The sequence below is a fragment of the Macaca thibetana genome, chromosome 3 (genome assembly GCF_024542745.1).
Source record: "Macaca thibetana thibetana isolate TM-01 chromosome 3, ASM2454274v1, whole genome shotgun sequence".
NCBI classification, from domain to species: domain Eukaryota; kingdom Metazoa; phylum Chordata; class Mammalia; order Primates; family Cercopithecidae; genus Macaca; species Macaca thibetana.
The window spans coordinates 77,518,774-77,543,863 of record NC_065580.1 but is presented as its reverse complement, the minus strand read 5'-3'; the positions used below and the strand labels follow the sequence as shown (position 1 = coordinate 77,543,863).

Below are 25,090 nucleotides of genomic sequence, written 5' to 3'. Positions count from 1 at the left end.
GGCAGCAATACAAAATGTATTAATTAGTAACAAACTCATGGCAAAACAAAGTTCACTTCTGTTTTACTAATATAGATGTATTTGGAGAATGCCAATGTTGCTGAACTTATTCAACTTCAGTTGTTAAATGTTCATTCATTCTTAACCACTAAAAAAATCTCCTTTGGACAATCCATATTGTCAGCATTATTAGACTTTAAGATGAAAAATGTGTTTAGCTCTGTAGAGTACTTCCCCTTAACAAGGAGATAAATTCAGCAAGAATCTTCTTGTGTCCTTTCCAGTACTATGAAGTCATACCTTTGGAAAACTTAAAATAGGTTTAATTGTATATATTTAGGTAAATATATCTACTTCCCAATGACTTAACAATTATCAGTACAGCTAGTTGGAAAATATTTAGCTGTCTGAATATGTTAAATTATACAACTCTACCACTAAAGTAGTATGAAGTGGTATTTGTCTCCTCAGCTTTTCTAAAGCTGTCTAATCCAAATAACAGTGTGTATGCATGCTTGCATGCGTACACACACATGCTAATAGAGAACATACTGGGTAGTAGATTACTGAAAAATCAAGACATATAGGCTAGACTCAAGGGCCTTATGAAATTTGTAACTGTTTGCCTAGGAAGACATAAAATACTAGGTCTATTTTTATTCATATCCTGAAACTCCCAGACAAATCTATCAATAGACTTGAGCTCTGGATGAAGTATGCCTAAAAACACAAAGTTTTTCAGCCTATAGTTTACATTTCAGTAAGCCTTCATATATACATATACCCACAGCATGATTAAGCAAGGGTGGAAACTTTTTTGTTTTTTAAACACATAGTTGGAACAAATAATTTCATAGATAAAAGTAATTTCTGAAGTACATAAAGTGTCTGTTATTCAACATTCAAGTCTCTGCTCAAATGTTACTTCCTAGTCTTCCTTAATACCCCATCCAGAAAATTGTTCTAATATTTTTATTTTCCTAATACCACTCTCTGAAATACTTTGTTTATTCATCTATTAGCTTATTTGCTAACTCTAGAATTAAGACATCCTGTATGTCTTGCTCACCACTGTATTTCTAGCAGATGCTCGGCACAATTATTTGTTGAATAAACTAATTTCTCTGTGTATGCAATCGATCAAAATATACCAAGGAGCACAGAAGCAATCTCTCTCTAAATATATGAGATTCTCTCCCCTCCTCTGCCCCCACCCATCCAGACACACTTACCTGGACTACAGAGTGTTTCTAATTTTTTCACAGTATATTATTCTCAGTCAGAGGTGGAATATTTTGTTGCTTTAAAGTAAGTAATACATATTGCAGTAAAACTTATGTAAGCCTATTCAAACTAAATAGCTTTGATGGGAAAACAATTTTATACTTTTGGAAAAATAACCCCAAACTACCCATAAAAGACAACATTTATCTCACAACTTTTATATTGGTTAAAAATAATCAGATGAAACAACTTTGAACACGGCAATTTATTTTATGCATTATTTAAATCCGCTGTTTAAAAATGTTCAAAAGGCACTTCAAGAAACATTTAAAAATACATTTTTCTGACTTAATGGTGATCACTTAAAATAAGCAAGTCACCAGACATTTTTAAACCATTCATAACACCATTACCTTAAATAATTTTTAAATTCCAAAACACAAACATTCACTATGTAGTACAACACACTGCTTAGCAGTAAGATTAGTTTCCCTCTAATAATATACTTCATGTAGGTTATTAATTTGCAAGGCCCTGCAAAGTTACTAAAACTTAATATAAACTGAAAACTAGAGAGGTAAGGGAGTTGAAATAGAGCACAACTCAACTCTAAAACTTTAGAGTTGGTTTCTCTAAAGAGAATTTGTAAAATTCCTTATTCTAGCCTGTATTAAAGTTTTTATTTCAAATCTTATATATAAACACATTTTAAAAAAAATCAACAGAGGTTACATTAACATTTAGCATAAAATCTACCACACGTTGTCTGCCAGATTGCTTCGGTATGTTTCTGTCAGGCCTACTATAAAGCAGAAAAATAAAGCAAATGAGATTTTTTTTGTTGTTGTTTTTGAGAAAAGGGTGAGTGGAAGAATCCAAATAACTACTTCCTTTAATAATTGTAGATGTAGAATTAATTTAAAATTATAGATTTTTAAGCAGGGCAAGTATCTCCAAAGCCAGCAGGCATTATTCTTAGACTTTTACTTTCCGTTTTATAGGGAACCCTAGTTAGTAGGTTTAAAATTATCAATTAAGTAATAAAAATTCTAATCACTATTAACAGGCAAATTAACCCTGTGAAGGCAGCATTTAAGAGTAACTAGAAAATGGAAGTTAGTAATAAAGCAAATAAAGAAGGGCAATAAACACAAGGCAGAAACTGTCAAAGAATAATAGTCTAATGAACTGAAAACTTAAATGGCAAATAAAATGCTAGATATAATTTAATCAAGGGATTCTTTCAAGTATAATAAATAGTGCATCAACCTGGTAATAACTATAGTTTGACAGTCTCAAGGGAAAAATTAATACTCAAGAAAACTGTGAAACTAACCAGTTAGCAAATTTAATGCTCAAATCCAATTCCATATTAAAAAAATATTAAGAGCTGATCAGTGATTTATTTTCATACCTCATTACAGTAAGAAAAACTCCTCTGAAATTCATATTTGAAAGCAAACTGGGACAAAAATCTGCTTTATGAACTTTCCACTAGAAAATACAAGCATACCATTATTAGAGAGCATAAGACATCAAAAGCCTTATGTTTTGAAACCATACTAAAATCATTTACCAAATAACAAAGATCTTAATCTAAAAGATAGTAAATACATCATCATCATGAAATCTGATTTTATGTGCTCTATGAAGTACTTGGAGAATTGCTTTTTTGTTTTTCTTTTGCTTTATTAGGTCAAACAAAACAATGAATTAGCAGAAAAATGTATGTTATAAAATAGCATTTACTACTTCAATTTTTTTTTTTAACAATTGTGGAACTTTTTGATGACACTTATGTATGCTTTTAATAAATTATGTACTTATTAGTACTTAATGAACCCTTCCTGCCTCAACATAAAATTACTAAACTTGGAGAATTACAGATTTTATTGTGGGCCCTGATATTAGTCACTTTGGAGAAGCTAAAAATTTGGCCAGAATGAATGATCCAATGACCCTTTAAGTTATCTTTATTTTAGATTTAATATAGTGTGATCCTGTACTACAGTGATTTAAAACATGCTTTTTGAAAAATGTCTTAGTAATGGGGCAGTAATCTTCGTGTGTTTCAAACACTATTTGCACCAAAATCACGTAGGTTGTTGGGTACTGGTTCTCAAACTAGGATAAGAAAGACACCTGCAGAGTTTGCTTAAACACAACTACTAGCCCCTGCCCTTAGAGTATCTGATTTAGTAGATCTGAGATGGAGCCCTGAGAGAGGCTGCACTTCCAACAAAGTTCCCAGGTGATGTTAATGCTGTTTGCTGGGACCACACTTTTGACAATCGCTGCCCTAGGGTATCTGGTAAGAATGCATACTCTTGGGCCCCATGCTTAAATTAGAATTTCTGAGATTGGGGTTTTCAGATCTGCATTTAACAACATCCTGGGCAAGTGTGAGAACCACAGTTTAAGAATCACTTTGACAATTTGGCTGTGTTAATTTGACTATTACTGGCCAATGTATCAGATATCACATAACATATACATAAAAATGGAAATAATGCTAAATGAATAACCCCAAGCCTGAGACAGTTCAAATGAACACATAGGGTTTGAATATAAATCCTACCTCTGTTACTTACTAGCTTTGTGACAGTGACAAAGTTACTTTAATTCTCTGAGCCTCAGTTTCCTTATCTATAATAGGGGAAAAACACCCAAATTTTGAGGATTAACACTATTATACACAGATTATCTAAGTACAGTACCTAGCATACAGTTGGCACTTGATAAATAATAGCTATTATTTCCTTATCTGGTCAAAGCAAATTTTTCATTCACTTAAATGCAGTATTTACACTCCAAGGTAACAGAATAATAATACAGTCTTCTATTTATTGCTCCCTATTCTGGGACAGACAGTGTTCTAAGAACCTTACATTTATTTAATCCTCATAAAAATCCTGTGAGGTAGGCAGTATTATCATCCCTAATTTACAGATGAGGAAACTGAGACACAGAGAGATTAAGTAAAATTGTTCAAGGTTACAAAAACAGTAAGTGTTGGAGCAAGAATTTAAATCCAAGCAAGTCTGACTCTAGAGCCCAGGATTCATCATAATATTCATTTCCTATGAGCAAATCTTAAGGTTTTTGGATATTTATAGTAAACCATTTATGCTTCTAGTCAAGTAACACATATGAAAATTCATGTACACACCATGGTGAAGAGTTGTTCAAAGAATCAAATGAATGCCTTGAAATTTTGGCAGATGATACTACCATGGTAATAGGTAAAAATTGGTGCATGTTTTCACTATGTGGGCAGAGTAGTCCATGGTTAGCCAATGAAATGAACATCCTCTCAAATATACCATTCAAAGAGGTCATGATTTTGACATGTTTTGGCACAATAAATATAAATTACTTAGCTAGCTGGGCGCTGTGGCTCACACTTGTAATCCCAGCACTTTGGGAGGCCGAGGCGGGTGGATTACTTGAGTTCAGGAGTTTAAGACCAGCCTGGCCAACGTGGCAAAACCCCATCTCTACTAAAAATATGAAAATTGGCTGGGTGTGGTGGCACGTGCCTATAATCCCAGCTACTCGGGAGGCTGAGGCAGGAGAATTGCACCACTGCAGTCCAGCCTGGGGGACAGAGTGAGACGGTCTCCGAAAAAAGGAATTACCTAGCTAAATAGCAGAGTCAGTGGCACGACAGCTATGTAAAATTGGCATAATGATAAACATAAGGGAAATGTAAATCTTTTGTACCATAAAAATAATCTCATAGAAAATCTGTAAAATATTGTTATGACACACTGAGTACTGCTAAACATAATAAAAATAAAAAATTTCTTTCCCTTCAGAAACTCTTTAAACAGAGTCACTAAAAATAGAATGAAACATTTGTGAATGTTTTTGATGACAGTCTTGACTAGGTATTCTGCGTTGTTAGAACTATCCATTAGCAAAACAATTATCCCAAAATAGCATCAACTTTCAGACTTATTTATAAATTAAGTATCTACTCTTTCAATATATAACATTTTTGTTTAAGCAGTCTGCATTTTCTATTGTTTTTAATTCTTGTCAAAATCTTGCCACTGTAACTAACAGTCACCTCAGATCCTATAAATGAATTTTAAAACTCTGCTTTAAACAAGTTATGAAAGGCACAAACAAGTTCTCATCTCAACAGGATGACAATGAAATAAATCATAACTATGTAGTTGGAAAGAGTTTAAAATAATCAATTTAAAATGTCAGTAATTCCTGAGAGTGGCACTGTTATGAGAAAAGCATCCTCAAATAGCATTAAATTTATTAGTTACTCATAATTAACAATGGGTAAATTTGGGAACAAATATTGTAAAATACATGTTTACAAATGCTATGAATGGTTTGAGTAAATTAATAGTGGAGAATGGTATTCAAGAGTGGCTAAACATATTTAGAAGAGAGACAACAGAGATTCCGTAAAAGATTACCAATTAGAATCAAGTATATAATATAGTCAAGGCCCATGATAATTTTAAAGTGTGGTTTTATTAATGCACTTCAGGGTAAGTGCCAGTTTTATTTTAGCTTCTTCTGGAAGAAATACTACCAATTATAAATAATCACAGCAACATTTTCATTAGACAAAAACTCTGTGTGTGTGTGTGTGTGTGTGTGTGGATCATTTATATCATACTGCAAATATAAACTCAATTCTTGAGCTGTATTAACAACACTGAGCAACAATATTTCTTTCTAAAATTTTCTTTAAGGCAGATCTGTTTATTACTAACATGGTGCAGTGTAGTTTTAGTAAATTTAATTATTTTAGTTTCTCAGTGACAATAATACAGATGGTCAGAAAACAGGCAACAAAATCTCTTTTCTAATCCCTCTACCTGGCCACCATTTTAAAAACACAAGTTCTTCATATATATAGATATATTTATATATTACTGTATCAAAACACATTTTAACAGACTTCACAGCTCATTTAAAGCTTCAGTTTATAGTCATTCATGTGAAAGGTTTCTATAAGGAATGTTCACTTAGAACTCCTCACTGGGATTCCAGTGTTCTATGTCAGAAATGCAGAAGTCCTTTCTCAGTGCAATGCTAGACATTTTACCTTTGTTCACTCATGATTTTCTTTCAAGGGTTTCCTAACTTCACTTTTGTATCTTCCTTTTTGTTTGCTTGACTAATTTCCTTTAGTATATCTTCAGGTAAGGTAGGTTGATATCTGTATAAATAACCATATGGACGAAGATGATAAACGAGGTATTCTAACTCATACATAGTTGTAGAATCAACATAGTGAAAAGAAACTGCAAGATCAGAACAGCAACCAGGACCCTAAAAAAGTAGTGGAAACAGGCATTGTTAATAAACAGCACATTGCTAGCATACAATATTTACATACTTATAAAGGACAATGTAATTTTAAAAGAATGCAAACATTAAAGATGGCAAGGTAAAGCAAAGGAACCTAATATACTAGACCTGTGGAATAAATCAATAGTTTACTTAGATGTCCTAATGATTTAAAACTAATTGAAATTGGTGAAACCAAGTGAAATTGTGGAAAGTATTTTTAACTGAAATAATATTCTCTCACACTCTTTAGCAGATAAAATTATTGAGATTTCTTCAAATCAAAGGAGCAGCCATACAAAGGATAAATCTCCTCCAACATCTGCTTTCTCTTCCTAATTTTCTCACTGTAATTTTTTGCGTGGCTCAGACTCGGAAAGATACCTCTGGGGCATTCAGTGACTACAAAGCCTTGCCCATTAGGTGTCTACAACCCAATACACTTCATCTATATATATCAACCCATACAGTACAGTATTTGAGACAAAGCTCTCAAGCTAGACTTGGGTTTGAACCCAAATTTTGTGGGCTAGTATACGACCTTGAGTAAGCTATTTATTCTCTATAAGATTCAATTTCCACATCTGTAAAAGGTGGTTATTTAAAGGAGACAATGTGTGTAAAATGCTTGGAATTACCCTTTGCTTAAAATAAGTGCTCAATAAATGTTAGCTATTATTGACTGAAAAATCGTATCAGGTGGCCCTCAGGTAGGTCAGATTTAAACCTTTGTCCAATTATGTAATTCTCATAAATTCCTAATAGGGTTGGTATGAGAACAAAGTTTAAAATAAAACAATACAATGAACAAGAAAGCAATAAAATTAAGAAGACAAAAAGAGACGAATTAAGCAGTCAACCTAGAGTCAGAATTGGTATCTGGAGAACGTTGGTGTCATCCAGGTGACTCCAACAAAACTTCAGGCTCCATCTGACATCTTTGTAAAGAATGAGGGAGATAGTCTAGCAAGTTCCAAGAGAAGATGCATATTGATTGAATATTTAATAAATCTAGTAATTCATGTTTGGAAGTATGTAGCTTACAGTGTAGTAAAAGTTATCAAACTGTCCGCTGCATTTTCTCTGCTGTTATCTCTGAACTTTCCTTTGAAACACACACTGGGTATGTGGATTCTTAGACAACCTAGTCTTGCACCTTTAGGAAATACCAGAATAAAAGCAAATAGGAAAAATAACCAGATAGGTCAACTTGTGATTATCTAAACTAGCTCTGTCCAACAGATATGTGAGCCATATAGTAGCCACATTAAAAATGTAAAAAAAAGAAAAAAAAATGAAAATTTAACGGAAAAATTTCATCATATTGTTTTAACATGCAATAGTTTTACAATGATTAATTAAACCATTCTTGAAACCAGGTGTGTATTTTATTTATGGCATGTCTCAATTTGGACTAGCCAAATTTCAAGTGCTCAATAACCACATGTACCTTAGTGATTACTATCCTGTCCAGTGCATATTAAACTTAAGGACTAGACCAGTAATAGTTTTAAATTGCTGACCTCTGGAAGCAATTTTTATGTTCTCTAAAATAATTAATATTTTTGATAAGATTTACTGCATTAATTATGTTACTCTTATTTATATTTTACTGGATAGTCAGGATTCTGTTAGGCATTTATGCAATAAAAGACAATAAAAGAAAAAAGCTATAATTATTAGAAAACAAGAGCTAGCAGACAATTATGGTTACCCAAAAAACTCAAGAATCTCAAGCGAAGAATCATCAGAATAGGGAATTCAGTTACAAAGCCAGATTTTAAAGATGCTTAAAAAGAAAACCAAACAAATAAGTTTTCATATGTATCAGTAAAAAGGTTAAGTTTTTAAAAAGCCCAAGTAGAACAGTAACAGAAATATTGCGTACCTATGGAAATGGTTTATAAAACTTGACCAAAGGACCTAAAAGGCAACTTAAAAAAAATCCTTGGCAGTTATCCCTAAATTAATGAGCTTGTATGCAAAGATAAAGAAATGAGTTGCCAAAACACTTAGAAAAAAAGAAGAGTTAATTTGCCCTTAGAATAATAACTTAAAATTACTGTAAAGCTACAAGGTTCAAAATAATATGGTGCTGGGCCAAAATCAAATTAGAACAATGGCATAGAACTGAAATCCCAGATATAGATCCTACTATAAGTAAGGGCTATCGTGTACGATAAACGAGATATTTTAAATCAGTAATGAGTTAAAAAATGGCAGTAGAATAATTAGTTAACAATTTAAAAAAATCAGGAGCTCTCTACCTCAATTATGTACTAATATGTTTCAGACAGAATAAATGAAACTGAAGAATAAAATAAATCATATTTGACCACTTCTGACCTATAGAAAAGTCAATTTTTCATGTAGAGAGATATACATAAACAATTATATATATATTTTAAATCTACCATATTAACACTCACTGCAACTTCTCTGGTGAAAAGTCTATTACTAAGAAGGTGGAGTGGGAAGGGAACTGCTTAAGAGTCAGTTCTGAACAAGAAATTTAGGAATGTAACTCTTTCATGAATTAGAGTATCTTTTACCCTGACTCGCTAGATAAAAATTTTCTGTATTTTCAGTAATTAGTACATAGAAAAAAAAGTATAAGATTTAAACTCATTTAGGGGGAAGAAAACTTACTAAATGATAGATGAATAATAATAGAATTTTAGTTTCACATTGGGTTTATGTAAGAATCTCCTGATGAAGAACAGGCAATGTCAGATTGATGGGTCAATTTTGGTACTCTGAATTCTGTTTTATGTTCTTCAATATAATTGGATAAATTTTTATAGAAAGAACAAATGTGCCATCCATTTAATAAACCACTACAATGTAAATAAAGGATGCACTATATTTATTTTGTTCATATAAAGCATATTGTTAGGTATACTTTATTTGCAAACAGGAATTATAGGCAGTACTTTTGAAAGGGAGGCTATTTTACTGTTTACAAAATAATGACAATTATGATGTCCCTTTGCTACTCTTGTATGTATACCCAACATCAGATACTCTCAGTAATATCTTATGTGCATTTGGATGTATTTGCTACATGTTTATATTCTTGAATTTGGGTAAATTTTTTATATGGGAAAAGGATACAGAATTAAGAAAGGAAAAGATCAAGTCATCTTGGAATGGTCAGAATATATTAAGAAAAGTTTACATCAAACAAGCATCCAAAGTGGTACTCTCACTAAAACAGAAAAACAGATTATGAAAAGTTTCCTTTTAAAGCTGATTACCTAAAGCTCGGGTCAGATGTTCTAGGACAGGATCTCTGAACCATGGTACTACTGACATTTTGGGCAAGAGTAATTCTTTGTTGTAGGAGGCTGTCCTGTGCATTTTAGGATGTTTAGCAATTAGTAGGTTTATAATGTAGTGGGTTTTTACCCATTAGATGCCAGTAGCAGCCTCCTAGCTGTAACAACCAAAAATGTCTCCAGACCTTGCCAAATGTCCTCTGAAGGCAAAATTGCCCTGGGTTGAGAATCACTGTTCCAGATGATGATCTGAAAGCATTGCCTTATGAAGATGAGAGTAGTAGCATGAAGTCTATTATTTATATGTTAGGTCCAGAGAAAAGAAGGCATAGAGAACTAGGTTTCATGATCCCCGGTCTCATTCAATTATCCACTGAAGCAATGCTTATAATAGTGAACATAGCATATACATAATTAACATTGATAAATCTCAATGTTGCATGAAAAGGGGAAGTTGTAGAAAGATGCTTATTTAAAAATCTGAAAAACAATATTATATGTTATTGATACATAAACATGTAGAAAAATATGAAACATTCATGTTAATGAGTAATATTAAATTCATGACAGTGGTTAACTCCAGGGAAGGAGGTTGGAGAGGGTACACAGGCCTCAACTATAGCATTTTTTTCTTTAAAAAACTCTGAAACAAATGTGGTAAAAGATTAATATTTGGTAAAGATTGGGGCATAAGTACAATGCATATTCTGAAATATTTGTACAACTGGAATACTTCATAAAATAATGTATTTTAGATACAATTCTCAGGAATGTGAGCCAAGGCTTATTAAATGCTTACTGTGTGAAGGGCTGTACTATGTTGTAATTACAACTAAATAAGACAAGTACATTATGTCCATCTTACAAATGAGGAAACTAAGGCTCAGAAGTCAGACAAGTCGTTCGGCTATTAAGTGGGAGAGCAGGATTTGACTCTAGGTCTTTCTGAACCTCCACTAAGTCCTCCTGATGACTAGAAGGCTCTTTACGCAGATCTTCACACAGCTTGCTCTCTATTATCACTCAGGTTTCTGCTCAAAAGTCACCTCTTTGAGAGGCCTTCCTTAATCACCCAAACCAGAGGACTCCATCCCATTCTGGGTCACTCTACATCCCTTTACTTGGCTTATTTTTCTTCAGGGCACTTACTACTAAAATCCTATTTTATCTTTATAAGTCTGCCTGTTTACTGTATATCTCCTCATCCAGAATGTAAGGTTCACGAGAACTGGAATTTGGCTGTGATTTACTTCTACATTCTCAGTGCCTGGCATATAACCAAGAGATGTTTGCTAAGTGACTACTGCTGACGTCCCTGTTCTCATCTATTTTGTTATACTGTCACTCTATTTAAAAAGACTACGAAAGGGCCGGGTGTGGTGGCTCATGCCTATAATCCCAACACTTTGGGAGGCCGAGGCTGGTGGATCACAAAGCCAGGAGACCATCCTGGCTAATGGTCTTGGAAACCCCATCTCTACTAAAAATACAAAAAAATTAGCCGGGCGTGGTGGCAGGCACCTGTAGTCCCAGCTATTCGGGAGGCTGAGGCAGGAGAACAGTGTGAACCTGGGAGGTGGAGTTTGCAGTGAGCGGAGATGCGCCACTGCACTACAGTCTGGGAGGCAGAGTGAGACTCTGTCTCAAAAACAAAAATAAGAAAGAGTCCTCATTATTGGTACTAAAGAAACATACACATATTAACACATTTTTATCAACAAAATTCAGTCAGTCCAAGTATTAACATAGTAATAAAATTTCTAAACTTACCTCTACAGGAGGATAATAGTTGTAATTCCAGTACCAAAAGGTTCTAGGTAGATAACCTTTAATTAAATGGTGTTCTGGCACAAAGGGATGAAAAGTTTCTTTTCCAGTGGTATCTCTGGAATCTCCTGCTTCTACATTTATAATTTCCATGCATCTCCCCAGTGCTAAGTCTTCAATGGAGGAACTATGTGTACACTTGTCTGTTTTAAATGCATCAACAAATCTTTTCAAGGCTTCTTTGCTTAGTACATATCCTGCTCCTCCACTCATGTAGCCCTGTTTTACATAGGGCTTAAATCTTCTCCCAAAGTAAATGGGTTCTTCAGGGTCGTATTTCGAAAGAAGCCACCTCAAATTGTCTAGTATGACATATGTGTCATCATCTGCTTTCAAAAACCAATCAGCATCTTCTAAATAATGTTCATGAACATACTGAAAAGCTTTAATTGTTTTCCAGTATAGTTGATCTCTGCCTTCTTTGGTTTTCAATCCCACAGCAGGGAAGTCTTTATTTTCTTCTGAACTCATAAACAACACTTTGTTACAACGCTGGGCCCATGTAGCTTTGACATGTTTGGCCTTTTTCTCTAGGTTTTGAGGGCCGGTCATCACCCAGCAAAGAATTTTAACTTTCTGATAGAGGTTTTCAGCGATGTCTGTGTTCTCATCTATTAACAAAATATTTTAAAAAGTTATTTACATAGATGTAAAATCCAAATATTAATAAATTATACTGAAGAAAGCATTTTCCTAATTTCAAAGGTCCTCCTATTTATCCCTCTATTAGTGATTTAGCCAAAGGAAAGCAAAACTCATCCTAATGTAAACTGACATTCTGATTTATTGGTTTCACGTCAGTGTTATCCAAGACATCACTGGAGCTAATAAGAGTTGACATTATAATCTAAATGCTTCTCAAACTGTAGTTTACCAATTAAAAGCAACAGCATCACCTGGGAGCTTGTTAGAAATGCATAATCTTAGGCCCCAACCCAGACCCACTGAATCAGAATCAGCATTTTAATAAGTTCCCCTGGTGCTTCATAGCCATGCTAAATGCTGCCTTAAATAGTCTCTGCTTGGCACTTCATAGAAGAAAGCAGCTGGTTTTTAATAGATTATTGACAGAAATTTCTAACTGCTCTGAATGAGTTTCTGAAGAGCAGGAAAGACATGCTGCTGAAGTGGCAGTTCATTTTTGAAGTTCACAAGAATCAACTATAAAGAATTTCTACAAGTACCCAGAGGTGGTAAAAGTTCAAAGCACAGGAGTTGAGATTACTTCCTGATAGTAACATACCTCATTCCAAAATGTAAATCCACCAATCAAAAACAGAAAAGAACAATGGTAGACGTGGCAATTCCAAGACTAGAGCAGTGCTCTTTAAACTACTGGTTTGCAAAGAAATAAGGAGCTTATACCAGAATATAAAGCAACACATTACTTTGAAAAAGGCCTACCATTAGAACCAACCAACCAAAATGTCCACTTAACTAAGCAGTGAGCTTAAAACTGATTTACATCCTAGTGTAACCTCATTATCTTGTGCAGACAAACAATTTACAAACTGTCAGGCCAGGACCGCATTTTGAGTAACACTGGTGTACAGGAAGAGCTCAATGATGAGATTCTAGATGAGTACTTCTTAAGCTATCTGTGGTGAAAGGCCAATTTTTATTTCTAATACCGGTCTATACTGTGTAAATAGGATAAAAATGAATTATAAGAAAAACAAAACTAACAGAAATATAAAACACAAGCCCTATATTTTTATTTTTAGCTTCAGACAAAATTACTCCAATTACAATAAAAGTTTCTGCTTACTCCCAAATAAGCAGCCATTCTTTAGTTATAGGACCAGAATGAGTCTATGAACTGACTTTCAGTAGCAATGTTCTGGGCAGTATCCTGATGAAGTATGTGCTTAAAATTAAGGTCAAACAGTAAGTTACTTAGTCCTATGAGAAATTAACAACGAAGGCATAATATACTAGTTAACCAACTGAGAGGAAATAATGGGAAAAGCTGGGTGGAACATAAAAATATTCTCATGTCCCGGCTGGGCGCAGTGGCTCATGCCTGTAATCCCAGCACTTTGTGAGGCTGAGGCGGGCGGATCATGAGGTCAGGAGTTTGAGACTAGCCTGGCCAACATGGTGAAACCCTGTCTCTACTAAAAAAAAAAAAATACAAAAAATTAGCCGGGCGTAGTAGCGGGCACCTGTAATCCCAGCTACTCGGGAGGCTGAGGCAGAAGAATCACTTGAACCCGGGAGGCGGAGGTTGCAGTGGGCCAAGATCCTGCCACTGCACTCCAGCCCAGGTGACAGAGTGAGACTCTGTCTCAAAAAAAAAAAAAAATTATCATGTCCCTCTGAATATCAAGATTCACAATCCAAAAGGACAATAGCAGACAAAATCACCTTACTTTCAGTCAGAAAGCATAGACATCTCATATCCTTGAGGAGCCCAATCTCTTAGCTATACAAATATACCAAACCTTGAATGGACAGAAATACTGAATGCAAGAATCCCCAATCTGTTTCATTCAGGCAAGACAGGTTTGTCCACTGCCGCCTGATAAATAATTTTTCATTCACTAATTACTTTGTACCGGGCATGGGCTGGCACAGGAAATGAATAAAATGAGTAAGACACATTTCCTGCTGCAGAGAAAGTCAGTCCATTCAGGGAGCCTGAACCTGACACACAACCCAGTAATTGCTAACTAGTAAGACATGTTATTATAGAGGTATGAACAAAGGATTCAATGTGCTGAAGGAAAAGAAAGTAGTGGCTAATAAATCCTACAGAGCAGTATATAGGGACCTGGGTAGAACAAAAAGAAAGATAAAAATAAAGAGATGACACAGAAAATAGGTTATAAGTTCACCAAAAGGAATGGTGAAGTCTGGCTGACTGCAGGTACATGGGTATAGCTGAAGGTTTGAATCAGAAATGCACTGTGGACTAAGAGGAAAAGATGAAAAATGGTAAAGAAGTATCATAGAATGTACTGATAAATGGAATTGGCTAGCATGTGAAGGAAATCACCTACCATGATTTCATAATTTCTGGCACTGACAGATGCTAATGAGCTATATAAAATAAAGAATAGAGGAGGAAGAGCAACTTCTAGGAGTAGGAAGGAAAAGGAGACTCAATTTACACATGCTGAGTCTGAAGGGAGTAGACAAACTTTTAGCATACCCCACATGTTGTAGGTCATTGAGCTGGACAAGTATGTATCTAATACACATGCCTATAGTGAGGCCTAGTACGGCCTACTGTTAGTAGGGAAATCTGGCTCCAGGTGATCATCTAAAGCCATGTAGCTATGCTACAGAGCAAACACACAGTGATCAAACTGTTCTGTAAGAACACAGAGCACCTGCTCAGAGCTGAATTACTGTTATATAAACAATCCCAAAATATGACATAGTATGCATGTGTTTGCTAGTTGAGAAAACGGAGCCAGGCTTTGAAATCTCACCCTTCAACCTCTGATTGAGAGGTAGTGAAGAAGTAATTATTACTGGGAAGAGAAGAGAAGCAACTCTGAATAGTGGACCCTCTGCATCCCAGAATTCCAATAGTTTTCAAGCTACTTATATTATTTTCTGTCAAACCATATTTTGCAGAGATCTTTGCATTGTGTTAATGTCTTCCCACAATGTCTGGAACTGGGCTAAAGACAGTAAGAAATAGATGGAAATTAAAATTATGAGGGTTGATGATGTCACACAGATAAACAGCTAAAGGACAGAAACTTGGAGATAACACTTAAGGGACACATAAATAACTCAACTGAGAAAATCTGGTTAGAGGTAGGAGGCTAGGAGAAAATGAAGTCTTTAGAACGCATCCTTGGTTTTTAACTTCCTTGTTCTTTGTGCCTCTTGAGGAAAAAAAAGAGTTATATTAACTATAAAAATATAAATTGAAATTTATATATACCTCAAGTTTCTCTAGGAAAATAAGACTTAAGCAAAAGCTATGACCAAAACAAGTAACAAAAACCAAAGACACACACATAACAAAACTGGACCTAAAAAAACATTTTCAGAAACAAATCTAATCTGAATAGTTATGCCCTTCCCCAAATCATGGTTTCTGAACCATTTCTACTTAAAAATTAATTCAAAATTAATATTCCCTAAATAAATCTGGGTTTTAGCAATTCCTTCTCTCAAGGCAAACCAAGAATTGTTATTTAGTATCTGGAATATATAGCCCATTTTAATCAACAGATATAGACAGGGATATGACAAAATTTAGACTAAAATACTGCTTATATTTACTCCTTAATAAAGTAAACCATACCTTTATGTTGGCTAGAATCTGCATTGAAGTTCATTTCTCCTTCTAGATGATTCTGTCCATTATCATCTGAATGCCTCGCATGAGGATCATTATGAAGAACATTAGGCTGGATGTCACCCTGTTCTCCCAACAAAATACTAAATAGCTGGGAACATAAAAGAAATCCTATTGCTGATCCACAGAGGAAGGTTAAAAAATTCAGCCAGGATTTAGAGGCCATTTCCCGAAAGTGTATTTCTGTAAGAACAAAAATTAGCAGGATGTTATAAAATCAAAACTAGATACATAACAGGAGTAAAAATTCTGGTAACATTTAGCTATAATGGAAAGTTAATTTCTAACAGTATTTAGCTATTTATTATCTATGAGTTTACCCCTCTATTTGCTGCTTAAACAGCACACTATGGAAAATTCATAAAAACAGATTAATTAGTAGGACAGTCATAGTTGGGGTGGGGTATGGATAAGTATGTCAGAATTGCACACAGAATTTCCTATTCTTCCCATCAGGATCCTTTCTGGATCTAAGACTACTTGTCATGTTGTTTTTCTTTCTTTGCTGTTAACTCTGAGTACTGAAGTCTACTTCCTTTTCTTTGGTAGCAACCACCACCCATTCTCCAACCCAAAAGTTAGCAAAACCCTTTCTGTAAAGAACTAGAAATAAAGTATTTTTGGCTTTTTAGGTCTCATGTGGTCTCTGTTGCATCTTCTTTTTAAACAATCCTTTACAAATGTAAAAAACAGTTTTAGTTTGTGGAAGACTAGGGTCAGCACAGTTTGGGGACCCATGGACCAAGCTGGCCTGCCACCTGTTTTTGTAAATAGAGTTTTATTTGAGCACACCCATGCCCATTCATTTATATATTGACTATGGCTACTTTTGCCCTAAAACAGCAGAGTGAATAGCTACAATAGAGGCAATATGTCTCAAAAAACCTTACCTAGCCCTTTATAGAAAAAGTTTGCTGGCTAGGCACAGTGGCTCATGCCTGTAATCCTAGCACTTTGGGAGGCCACGGTGGGTGGATCACTTGAAGTCAGGAGTTTGAGACCAGCCAAGACAACATGGTAAAAAATTTAGCTGGGCATGATGGCATGCACCTGTAGTCCCAGCTACTTGGGAAGCTGAGGTGAAGAATCACTTGAACTCAGAAGGTGGAGGTTGCAGTGTACCAAGACTGCAGCACTGCACTCCAGCCTGGGCGAAAGAGTGAAACTCTTGTCTCAGAAAAAAAGAAAAAGTTTGCTGACCTCTGCTCTATACTGCAAGATCTTGGATGGAATCTATAATATTAACGAGATTACGTAGGGTACCTGGGACACAGATGCGTGTTAAACTGCCCCAAAACCAAACATAAAGGCCCTTTTTAAGGGTTTGTTAACAATTACTACATGGTGAAGTTATAAATTTCTATTACATTCCTTATAAGATTGGTCTTAACTCTAGTTTCCTATTCCTCAAGATAATTAAAATAGTAAGTTTACTAAGCATTTATTTATACCAGAAGCTGTCCATACATTATTTCATTTTAAATAAAATTTAATTTCAATATCCTTTTTCATTCTCACTAAACCCATCTGCAGATGAGGAAAGAGAAATTTTAAAAAGGCAATTTTAAACAGGTAACTCATATAGGTTGACACAATCAGGAGGAGCCACAGTTTGAATGTAGGTCTGCGTGCTTAAAAAGCTCATGCCCAGCCAGGCATGGTGGCTTATGCCTGTAATCCTAGCAATTTGGGAGGCCAAGGCAGGCGGATCACCTGAGGTCAGGAGTTCAAGACCAGCCTCGCCAACATGGTGAAACCCCATCTCTACTAAAAATACAAAAGTTAGCCAGGCATAGTGATGCCTGCTTGTAATCCCAGCTACCTGGGAGACTGAGGCAGGAGAATCACTGGAACCTCAGAGGCAGGACTGCAGGACCGAGATCATGCCACTGTATTCCAGCCTGGGTGACAGAGACTCTGTCTCAAAAACAAAACAAAACAAAACAAAATCCCATGCCCTTTCCATTACATTTCTCAAACTCTTCACTTAATCACCACTAACAGCAGAGGGCAATGGGTAGTCAAAGTAGAGGTCTGGGAAATATAACCCTAAAAATAAAAATTTCTTTAAAATATTTTTTGAAAGCAAAAGGTACAAACTAACAATCACCACTACAACAATAAAAACAAAACAACTTCATATATGTCTGGAATGGCTGACTAGGTTCTTTTAGAACAACCAAGTACAATCAGAAATACTGAACAAAATGTAAAAAAATACAAATATACGTTTGAAGACATTGGTAAGATATCAAGGCAGTGAGAATTAGTAGGGCCAAAATCTGCAAGAAGAAAGGAGAGAAGCAGCCCAGACATTTGGCACAGCTCTATCCTCAAGACCATGACTGATTCTGAAAGAGAAAACAATAAGGGCAATAAAGCTAAGCAAAAATTAATGTCCAAAGTCTGCTTAGGAGAAGAGGTTCTGAGAAACACCTATGTTCTTATCAAGGACTCTGAAAGGCTACAATCTGGGAATAAGAACAAAACAAAGATAGACCAATCTTTACAAGGGCTCAAGTCTACGTTGGAGTCATCTCAGACACTGACTGGATGATCCACCCTAGCCTAACTGCAAAAATATTCTCCTGGAGAAATATAAAATCATGAAGAACCTGAAATTATTACTACTTTTTTTTTTTTTTTTGGTATACAACATGGACAAAATTTTGATACACAACGTCCAAAACAACCAGGCATCAATATGAAAATTATGGCTAAACACAAAAAAGTAGACAATAGAAACAGAGCCAAAAGACAAGATTTTCATATCATTAGCTTTGAAATAACTATTCTTAATAAAGTCAAGAAATTAAATGGCAAGATTAAGAAATTAGGCATAGAATAGTCACAGCTGAAGAAAAAAATTAATAACCTAAAAAGCTAGGTCAGAAAAAAATATGCAGAATGAAGTATGGAAAAACAAATGGATTGAAAAAGAATTGAGCAAAAAAAAAAAAAAAAGAATAAAGTGAAAGGGTCTAATGTTAAATGTTAACTGGAACGTTTGAGGGAGGAGACATATAACTCAGGAGAAGTGGTATTTAAAGAAATAATGACTGAATATTTTCCATACTGACAGAGTACCAACCCTCACATTAAAAAAAAAAAAAAAAATCTACAAAAACCAATAAAGATTACAAAGAAAAAGAAAACATTACCTAAGTACATCAGTCAAACTACTGAAAACCAAGGACAGAGAAAAAAACTTAAAAGGTGTAATAAGATTGACAGCTGACATTTTAGCAGAAACAACAGAATCAAGACTGCAGTGAACTATTTTTAAAGTGCTAAAAGAACAGAACTACCAACCTAGCATTCTGTATCCAGCAAAAATGTCCTTCAAAAATGAGCCTTAAAAACACGTTCAGAAAAACAAAACCTAAGTGAATTTATCACTAAAAGGTCTACTCGAATTCTTCAGGCAGAAGGAAAAGAATTTCATATAAAAATTCAGAGATGTAGGAAGGGGGAGAGAGTCATAAAAAGGGTATGTATGTATGTAAGTAAATCCAAATAAATACTGGCTATATAAAACCTTTTTTGAAAGTCTCACAAGATATTAGTATTATTACCATTAAAACAAATTACAAAACTGGCATCAAAAAGTGTAAGGAGGAGCCACAGAGTTTAAGAGCTCTAAAGTCATTTCACTGTCCAGGAGCTGTTAAAAAAAATACTAATTAACAATAGCTTTTAAAAGACCAAGGATGTATGATATAATCTCTAAACAAACAAACAGCAAAAGAATATAATTCAAATAGAAAAAATGAAATGGGAAAATACCCCAAATCAAGGCAATATAAAAAAAATATACAGATGAGACAAATAGAAAATAGATAGTAAGGTGGTTGATTTAAAAACAAACATATCAATGATTATATTAAAAGCAAACAGACTAGAAATTCCAATTAAAAGATAAAGATTGCCAGTCAGACTCGAGAAAAATAAACCCATCTACACACAGCTTACAAGAGACATATATTAAATATATTTATAAAGTTGAAAGCAAAATAATAGAAAGATATACCATACAAACAGTAATAAAAGGAAAGCCTATTGATATCACATAAAAAAACTAGTAGTTACATGGCTTGTTCTCTGTGACATTCATTAAGCTCTACATTTATGATTTTACATACTTTTCCGTATTAACATTTATTTCAGTAAAAAGTATATACAAAAACCCCTCCATGTGTCTTTTTTATCCCATTAAGTACATACTTAATATATTCATATTTGATACAAAAATATTCCAAAATCTACAAGTAAAATTGACATGCCATGAAAACACACCATGCTTATGCTGCATTACGTATCATATTTCAGGCTCTCTCCTGAATTGTAATTGCAGTTTGGGAAGGACAACCCTAAGAGGAAGAGGAGAGGTGAAGGAACAGCACAGTATAAGCAAAGTTGCTCATTATCTTGAGATGTAAATTAACCATCTGAAACTATCAGATACTTGTTTACACCTTTTGCTCTATCTTAACTGTACCTTCAAGTTCAGAAAGGTAGACCTTCATGGATGATGAGTACATAGCCCCACTCAACAATCCCTCCTTCACCCCCAATCAAATTTCCCACAGGAAAAGCAGAAACAAGTTTACCATGTCTTTCTGCTGTTTGCTCTGATGAGGGGGTCTCAAATTCTCCCTCCCTACTGCCCCCTTTCCCTCATTCAGATTGGCCATTAGTGAAATCTTTATGTGCAAAAGATACAATAAAACATACCCCTCCTGTCTCAAGTGATTGTTTTGAAATTCTAAATATCTCAACTGTCTGAGGCCCAGTTCATTTAGACCTTGCTCTAACCAGAAATCTTGGTTTGAAATTTCATTCAAACAGCCAGAGAACTGATTATTCAAATATCTGTTTGATATTATACAAGTCCTTCCTTTAGCAGTATACATGATCAAGACAATCTACAAGAGGTATGTGATGTGAAAGTACCATGAATCGAAAACATGAAGCTAAGAGAAGTAAATGAAAAGTGTTATCACTCTTAATTTATTACGAAGAAAGACTAGCAGAATACGATTGAAGCAGTGAACCTGGAGGAAGATTCTAAGGTAACATTAGCAGATTCTGAGGTGTCACTCTCTACATCCTCTGATTCTCTCACTAATGCTTTGCCTTACAGCACACTGATCTTGAGTTTCCATTGTTTTTTGTCCTGGCTGTGATTTTGCCTTAATGCCATAGATAGCCACTTCACCATCTCAGAATGGAACAAAGACAATGATATCTTCACTGCTGCAGAGTCTACCGCTCCTGGCACTGGAGAAGAAAGCAGGAGTCACAATGCCATTCAGTACCACTTAGGCAGAAAGCACTGTGACTGAGAAGAGGAAGGACTGCAAGACCAGAGAAAATCCCTATTTCTATCATCATAGTGGATATCCGAAGTTAAAGAAGAGCTAATCCAGCACCATCAACTATGAATATTAACATGCTACTCAATCATTTTCCAAGGACATGTTGAGCTTCAGAATAAGCCTACTTCTCTAGCACAAAAAAAGTTACTGTTTGTGGAAAGCTAGTGAAGTACTTATGGACACAGTTTTTCTTAGTTGAAGAGGCACTTTTTAAGCAAGGCATCTGTCCTGGAGTGAGTGGAGGGAAAATTGACTTCTTGGTGTTACATAATTTGTTTTTAACTTTAAAATGTTTTGTGATGATGTCTGATGCCTGTCATACTCTCTTACTCTTCTCCCCCAGGGTATCAGCACACTCAGAATGTGTTGGCTCCTCTTGTGTTGTGTTTACCACATTCCCTTCCAATTTAAAGGACTCCTGCCTTATGCCTAAAAAACTGTAAACTACCATTTTTTTTTTCCTTCTCCTGGGATAAAATAGCCATCTCATGGGGGTAGAATGCTCCCCAAAGCTGACTCGGATTTTTGGCAAAAATCATGTCCACAAGAGTGTTGAGGTAGACTAGCCTGGAAAAAGACATAGCTGAACCACACCGCACATTATGAGGGCTTAAATACATATTTCTTTGAATTGGGTGGGGGAAGTTCTTTATGCCAAGTGCTTCCAAACGTGATGTGTAATCAGAGTCACTTGAGGATACTTTAAAAGTACAGATTTCCAGGCTTGACAACTGAGGTTTCAGATACAAAAGGACTGCTGGGACAACTAAAATTTATATTTTTAATAGGACAGCTTTGTGTTATTCATTGTTAAAAAAGCATTTAGAAGGAAAAAATCACAAGTCCTACTACCCAGAAACAACAATCATTAATATTTTCTGATTATCATTACAAGTTTATCTCTAGGAATAACAAAAATAGGAGAGGTAATTACAGTTAAATTTGAGCCCTGTAATAAGAGCATCTGTAAACTATAAAGTATGGACTAGTATTCCCATTTACAGATGAATTCAGACACACAGAGATTAGCAAACTTCCCAGAGTCACACTAGCAATCTGAATGAAGAATTCAGACTCTCAACCATTTTGCTATTATGTCTTAGTCCATTTTCTGGTATTTATAACAGAACAACTGAGACTGAGTAATTTATAAAGGGAAAGAACTTATTTCTTACAGTTACGGAGGCTAGGAAGTCCAGGGCCAAAGGGGGCACATCTGGTAAGACTCTTCTCTGAAGAGTCTCTAGGTGGCACAGAGCATCACATGGCATGGTGGTACTCATGTTAACATGTTAGCTGAGGTTTGTTTCTCTTCCCTTTCTTTATAAAGCCAACAGTTCCCTTCCCATGATAACCCACTAAGTTATTAACCCATTAATGGATTAAACCATTCATGAGGGCAGAGGTCTGTCTCATAAACCAATCACTTCCTTAAAGGCCCTACCTATTAATATTGCCAAACCGGGAATTAAATTTCAACATGAGTTTTACGGAGGACAAATCTTCAAACCATAGCACCACAGTTTTACAGAATGGGAATTATTATTAGTCATCTCGTTTTTAAAGATTTAACATATTAGATTTATTTGAATTTATAGGAAATAAAGGAAAGGAAATGAATCTAAAAAATCTGAATGTCACCTAGACATTTGTAATATGACCCCCATCCTCTAAAGGATCCCTCTAAAAATTAAGTTTACAAAGAAACAGAAAGGAGCGGGAGGGCTCTTATTAGTTAAATAAACTCAATTTCAGGCAATATCTATTGATTTCTTGCTGTGAAATGTGGAAATCAGCATGAATACACACATGTACAAATATATATACACATACACATACACACACCCCCTCTGCCACAACCAATTTTTGTTAACTTTTTATTTGGTAAAAATGTACATAGTTTATATGAATTATGAACTGTAATTCCATGACTGCTTAATCCTGGATCTACATTAAACTAGATTCCATGCTCACCAAGAGTCCTTTTTATCACAACTCCTCTAAATTTGAGTTTTTCATTAATATGTTTTCGTCAGCTGGGCTTCAGCAAGCAGTTTTTTTAATGGTGCTAATCGGTGCTATATCTGAAATTCTTGCAGGTTTCAGAATCTCTGCTATTATACAAACTTTCTTCTCCCTAAAAACTTTGTAAATATGACTCCATGGTCTTCTTACCTGGGTGCCAGAGAATTCTGAGGATAGAGCCTTTATCCTCTTCTCTTATGCTTGGTTTTCAGCTACTCCACTAGTTGAAGAATATTCTTTCATCAAGATTTTAATGCCCTTTACCATGAGCGCATGTCTTCCCCCTTTCAGGCTTTCAGGAAGTCAATGTAATTCACAATAAAGTCCCTGAAATTCTAGTTTTTTTTTTTTTTTTAACACTTTATACCGCATTTTGCAAAGGTGACAATCAGGTACTTCTAATTTTGCTCTGGATTATGATATTCATTTACTGCATTTACATATTCAAAATATATTCCCTCTTCTAACCATATTAAAATAATTTTTGATACATCTTTATATTTTCCCAAAAGATTTTCCTTATGAAAGTGATATAAATCTTACAGTCACACACCTTACATTTACAAATATAGTACATGTGAGGTACCATGTTAGAAATTTTTATGTTTTTTCTGATCCTCACAGCAACCTGAAAACTCAACAGCAGTATCCTCTTCATATAACAGATGAAGAAACTGAGTATGAGAAAGGTTAATTAAACTGACCCAAACCAGCCAACCAACAGGATAAACTGGAATTTTCACCCCCATTTCATTTAAAGTTCACTAGTTTTTCCGCTACACCACTCTCTCACCTATAGCTGTCTATTAACGTTCCATATCCTTTCCCTTTCTCTCTAAAATTATCTTTAAATGGAATACTTAAAAGGTTATATCATCAGTAGGTCCAACAAGAAACCACTTTTGCTCTATTTATAAATCTTGAGGTGAAAATAAGATATTGAAAAGTCCACGGGCTCTAAGAATGGACTGGGAGGGTTTTAATGTTTGCTGAGAGATTGGACCTGGTTTCAGACTAAATGTTCATGCCTCTGCTCTTTAATTTTGCCATTAAAAAATTCAAATGTTTCTCTATATAAATTCTTAAACACAAAAGGCAAACACACTGCTAAAGACTTAATCCATACAGTGTTTTCAATATACTTTTCCATAAACAAAAATAAATTTATTAAGTAGAATTTTACTTGCAATAAACCCCTCTATAGTTTTCTTCTTATTTCAGGGAATATTTGTATTAATTGTATTTCTTCCAATTCCTGGTTATAAGCAGAGGTAAGCTGCCAAGCTGAGATCTAAGTTTTAAAGCTCAAAAATTATTTACAAATATAGAGCACTATGCTATATACTGGGAAAAGCAAAAAGCAAGTACCTTTCCCTGCTTTCCTGGAGTTTAGTCTTGCTAATGATACAAGGAAGTAAAAACAGCAAAGAAACAGTTCGGAAATAATAGAGCAGCACAGCGAAAGCAGTGCTAAGAGGAAAACTTATAGCACTAACTGTTTACATTAAAAGAGAGAGAAACAAATTGATTATTTAAGCTTCTACCTCAAGACTCCACAAAAAGAGCAAAATAAACCCAAAGCAAGAAGGAATTAAATAATCAGGAGCAGAAATTAATAAAATTTAAAATAGACATTATTTTAAGTGAACACACACAGGAACAGAAAACTTTGTTAGTTTTCACTTATAAGTGGTAACTAAACACAGAGTACATAT

General features: G+C 34.8%; 1 protein-coding gene across 9 annotated transcripts in view; it reads right to left on the bottom strand.

Moving 5' to 3' along the window:
* The window catches only part of C1GALT1 (core 1 synthase, glycoprotein-N-acetylgalactosamine 3-beta-galactosyltransferase 1), a 208,297-nt gene that overhangs the window by 18,978 nt on the left and 164,229 nt on the right, over positions 1–25,090 (bottom strand). For 6 of the 9 annotated variants that reach the window (XM_050782985.1, XM_050782981.1, XM_050782984.1 and 3 more), the window contains 3 exons: positions 15,919–16,155; positions 11,595–12,262; positions 5,703–6,528 (listed from right to left, as the gene is read on the bottom strand). In XM_050782985.1, coding sequence (XP_050638942.1) covers positions 6,325–6,528; positions 11,595–12,262; positions 15,919–16,138 — 1,092 coding nt within the window. In that variant the 5' untranslated portion in view covers positions 16,139–16,155 and the 3' untranslated portion in view covers positions 5,703–6,324. Of the gene's footprint in view, positions 1–1,470; positions 2,719–5,702; positions 6,529–11,594; positions 12,263–15,918; positions 16,156–25,090 lie in introns of those variants that run through there. The other 3 variants (XM_050782982.1, XM_050782983.1, XM_050782989.1) reach the window with 3 other exon arrangements.